The sequence below is a fragment of the Austrofundulus limnaeus genome, unplaced genomic scaffold (assembly GCF_001266775.1).
Source record: "Austrofundulus limnaeus strain Quisiro unplaced genomic scaffold, Austrofundulus_limnaeus-1.0 Scaffold1236, whole genome shotgun sequence".
Classification (NCBI taxonomy): Eukaryota; Metazoa; Chordata; class Actinopteri; order Cyprinodontiformes; family Rivulidae; genus Austrofundulus; species Austrofundulus limnaeus.
The window spans coordinates 42,817-47,056 of NW_013953638.1; the positions used below are offsets into that span (position 1 = coordinate 42,817).

The 4,240-nt window shown below is 38.3% G+C and overlaps 1 protein-coding gene across 1 annotated transcript; it reads left to right on the plus strand.

Annotated features, from left to right (window-relative positions):
• Positions 1–612: 612 nt before the first annotated feature.
• Positions 613–2,532, plus strand: LOC106534657 (gastrula zinc finger protein XlCGF57.1-like; the record flags this gene model as incomplete). The annotated part of the gene is made up of 1 exon (XM_014031360.1): positions 613–2,532. A coding segment is annotated over one exon (1,827 nt), but the record flags the coding sequence as incomplete, so codon positions are not given.
• Positions 2,533–4,240: the final 1,708 nt, after the last annotated feature.

Sequence of the window (4,240 nt, forward strand, 5' to 3'; positions counted from 1 at the left end):
GCTCTATGGCAGGATGCATTATCATCTTGAAAAATGATTTCATCATCCCCAATCATCCTTTCAATTGATGGGATAAGAAAAGTGTCTTTTTCTTGATATCTTTTAGTGTTTCTTAAAGCCAGAAAGTAGCCATTTGAAATGACTTTGGTTTTGTGTGATCTGCTTTTTTTCTACAAAATTAAACTGAATGAAAATCGTCCAGTGATTCCATCATTTTTACCAGTGGTTCTACGTGTCAATAAATCAGGTGGTTTCTGACAGCTACAAGCTTCTGTTAACTCACTCTGAAAACAACACAGCAATGTGTTGATAGTAGAAAATGTAATTTGTACTTTTGAATACTTAAGTAATTTTAAATGCAGGTACTTTTGAATACTTGAGTAATTTGAAATGCATGTACTTTTAAATACTTTAGATTTTTGATGGAGTAACTTTTACTTGTAGTTGAGTAGATTTGACCCTGAGTATCAATACTTTTACTCAAGTACTAGAGTTGAGTACTTTGTCCACCACTGTTTATATAGGTGTGTCCACGAGGTGTCGTAAAGCAGACCAGTGTGTCGTAAAGACGCCTCTCTAACACAAGAACAATGGTGTTCAAGTTGGAAATAAAAAACTTTAAATTTTCATTTTTCTTCTTTTCCTCCAGACCACCCACACCGTGTCTGCAGAAACATTCCTGTTCATGAGCAGCAACCTCCACGGGTTAAAGAAGAACCAGAGGAACCTGAACTTCCACACATTAAACTTGAATCTGAAGAACCAGAACTTCCACAGATTAAAATTGAACTGGAGGAATTAGAACTTCCACACATTAAAGAAGAACCTGAGGACCATGAACCTCCACATGTTAAAGAAGAACCAGAACCTCCACGGGTTAAAGAAGAACCAAAGGAACCTGAACTTCCCCACATTAAACTTGAATCTGAAGAACCAGAACTTCCACAGATTAAAATTGAACTGGAGGAATTAGAACTTCCACAGATTAAAGAACCACCTGAGGACCATGAACCTCCACAGGTTAAAGAAGAACCAGAACCACCTCTGGTTAAAGAAGAACTAGAACTTCCAGTTGTTACAGAAGAACCAGAACCTCCACAGGTTAAAGTTGAAAAACAGGACCATGAAGCTTCACACATTAAAGAAGAGGAGGATTATCTCTTCATTAGTCAGGATGAAGAGCAGCTTGAACTGAAGCAGGAAACCAAAACCTCCATGGTGACGACTTTTGTTGAGCAAAGTGATCAGATGGAACCAGAACCAGACAAAGACCAGGTCCTCTGTGAGAACAGAAGTTCCAGCAGCGATACGGACATCTCCTCAGAGACTGAGACTAACCCTGACACAGATCAGAAGTCTTTTCAGTGTGACAAATGTGGGAAAAGTTTTAAGAGTAAAAGATACCTAACAAAACATCACAGTGTTCACACAGGTGTGAAACCATATGTTTGTAAGTTATGTGGGAAAAGTTACAGACTAAGCGGTTATTTGTCAATTCACATGAGAATTCACACTGGTGAGAGACCATTTTCCTGTAACACATGTGGGAAAAGTTACTACAGTAGTGGTCACTTACATGTCCACAAAAAGAGTCACACAGGTGAGGGGTATGTTTGTAAAATTTGTGGGAAAAATTATTCGAGCTCTTCTACGTTACACAACCATCAGTCCGTTCACACAGGAGAGAAACATTGTTCTTGTAAAATTTGTGGGAAACGTTTCAGGAATTTTGCAAAATTAGATCGGCACATAAGAGTCCACACAGGGGACAAACCATATTGTTGTCAGACGTGTGGGAAATGTTTCATAGATAGTTACAAATTGAAGGTCCACACTTTTGTCCACACTGGTGAAAAACCTTATTGTTGTCAGACGTGTGGGAAATGTTTCATAGATGGTTATGCATTAAAGGTCCACACTTTGGTCCACACAGGTGAAAAACCATATTCATGTAAAACTTGTGGGAGATGTTTCACTACAAAGGTGACGTTAAGCTCACACATGAAAACTCACACAGGTGAGAAACCGTTTGCTTGTGACAAATGTCCAAAATGTTTTACCACTAAAAGAAGTATGATKGAGCACATGAAAACACATACGGGGGAGAAACCGTTTGCTTGTGACAAATGTCCAAAACGTTTTACCACCAAAAAATGTATGATGGAGCACATGACAATTCACACGGGTGAGAAACCGTTTGCTTGTGACAAATGTCCAAAACGTTTTACCACTAAAGGAAGTATGATGGAGCACATGAAAACACACACGGGTGAGAAACTGCATGCTTGTGACAAATGTCCAAAATGTTTTACCACTGAAAGAAGTATGAAGAGACACATGAAAACACACACGGGTGAGAAACCGTTTGCTTGTGATAAATGTCCAAAACGTTTTACCCGTAAAAGTAGAATGATGGAGCACATGAAAACACACACATGAGAAAACTTTTACGGGTGAGAAACCATTTTCTTGTGAGAAATGTCCAAAACGTTTTATCACTAAAAGATATATGATGGAGCACATGAAAACACACACGTAAGAAAACTTTTTTACAGGTGAGAAACCATTTTCTTGTGAAAAACGTTTGAAACGTTTCTATTCTAAACAAGGTTGGATGAACCACATGAAGACTCACACAATGTAAGATATCTGAAAAATATTCACACAGGAAACAGGGTTTCCCCTACTTGTAATTGATTGTGGCGCACCCCCATGGCAAAATAAAAGCCGCCACATCTTCAGAATTAAGTGTTTATTTTATTTATTTATTTTTATTTTTTAAATCAACGTAAAACGGGTTGACACAACCATTGTTTAGGTTGTCTGAGACAACCTTTTCTTGCTTCGGACAAACGGATCCTGCCTCCTGTTGTCCAAAAAAAAAAAAGACTTTGATTAAAGTTTTCCACCGCGGGTGTTCGTCACTGTAAAAATAAACGGGAGCCCCCCAGACTCTCAGGGCTGCTGCTGTTTTGTCTGAAAGTCTGAATGTTTGATCCAAAGATTCCTCAAACTCTCTGGTTCTCTTGGATCCATTGAGCTGCTGAGACAGGCAAAGGCACTGGGGAGATGACTGTGGTTCATTCTTCTATCCGTGCACAAGTTTACATTGACATTTTGGACAGTTTTCTCATCCCTTCAATTGAACAGATGTTTGGAGGTGATGAACTAATTTTCCAAGATGACAATGCATTGTGCCATAGGGCAAAAACAGTGAAAGCATTCCTTGGAGAAAGACACATTCAGTCGATGTCATGGCCTGCAAATAGTCCAGATCTCAACCTGTCGTGTATTTTTTCCAAATACAGGACTTAGATTTATAATTATTTAGTTTTAGTTTTCTGAAAAGTTAAAGAGTGAAATCCTAGTTCCAATGCAAAAATCACCCAATAATCAGGTTTCCAAATGATGAGAAAGTAGGCTTCGATGCAAGTCCATGCCTCAGAGACTGCAGCTGTTATAAAAGCCAAAGGTGGTGCAACTAAATACTAGTGATGTATTTTGAATGGTCTTTTGTTTATCTGTTTTTCATGATTCCATACTTTTTTCTTCAGAATTGAGTGATTCCATTTTTTTTTCCTGTGCTTGGTCAATAAAAGTAACAGTCACTGACTTCCACAATGTTTTCTCTTCATTTCTTTGTGTTCCCGAAAGCCAACAAGTTGACCTTTGGACTGACCTCATTATTGTATCATGTTTTTGATCTCAGTTTGTTTTACAGAATGAAATGACTGAATGAGTGCTGATCAGAGACTGGTGATTCCATACTTTTTGCCAGGGTTTGTATAATGACTTTTTATTTCTATAACTCCAATGGGTATGGGCATAGTTATCATAGAACTAGATACCTAATGGCGCGCTGAATTGCATCGTGTGTTGCCGCCATATTAGATGGGTCTCTCCTCACTGTAGGCAGCACCAGAGCGAGCAAATATGCCCCTGTTTTGTGCATTAATCTGTGCAGTTTTGTAAACAAATCTCACAGGATTACCTTTTTCTAAAGAAGGTTGAACAAGTTTAGGATATTTGACCATTTCTAATATATACATACAGGGACGGAGTGGGGAAATTTTTCAGCCCAGGAGTTTAATGGCCAAGACTGGCCCAATTTTTGTGCATATAAAAAATTAGACAAAGATGTAGCACTAGCATGTAATATATTTTTTGTATTTTGTATTCACTTATCAAAACCTGCCTCTTCACATTCATCAACAACAAAATAAATGTTTCTGCTGTGGTA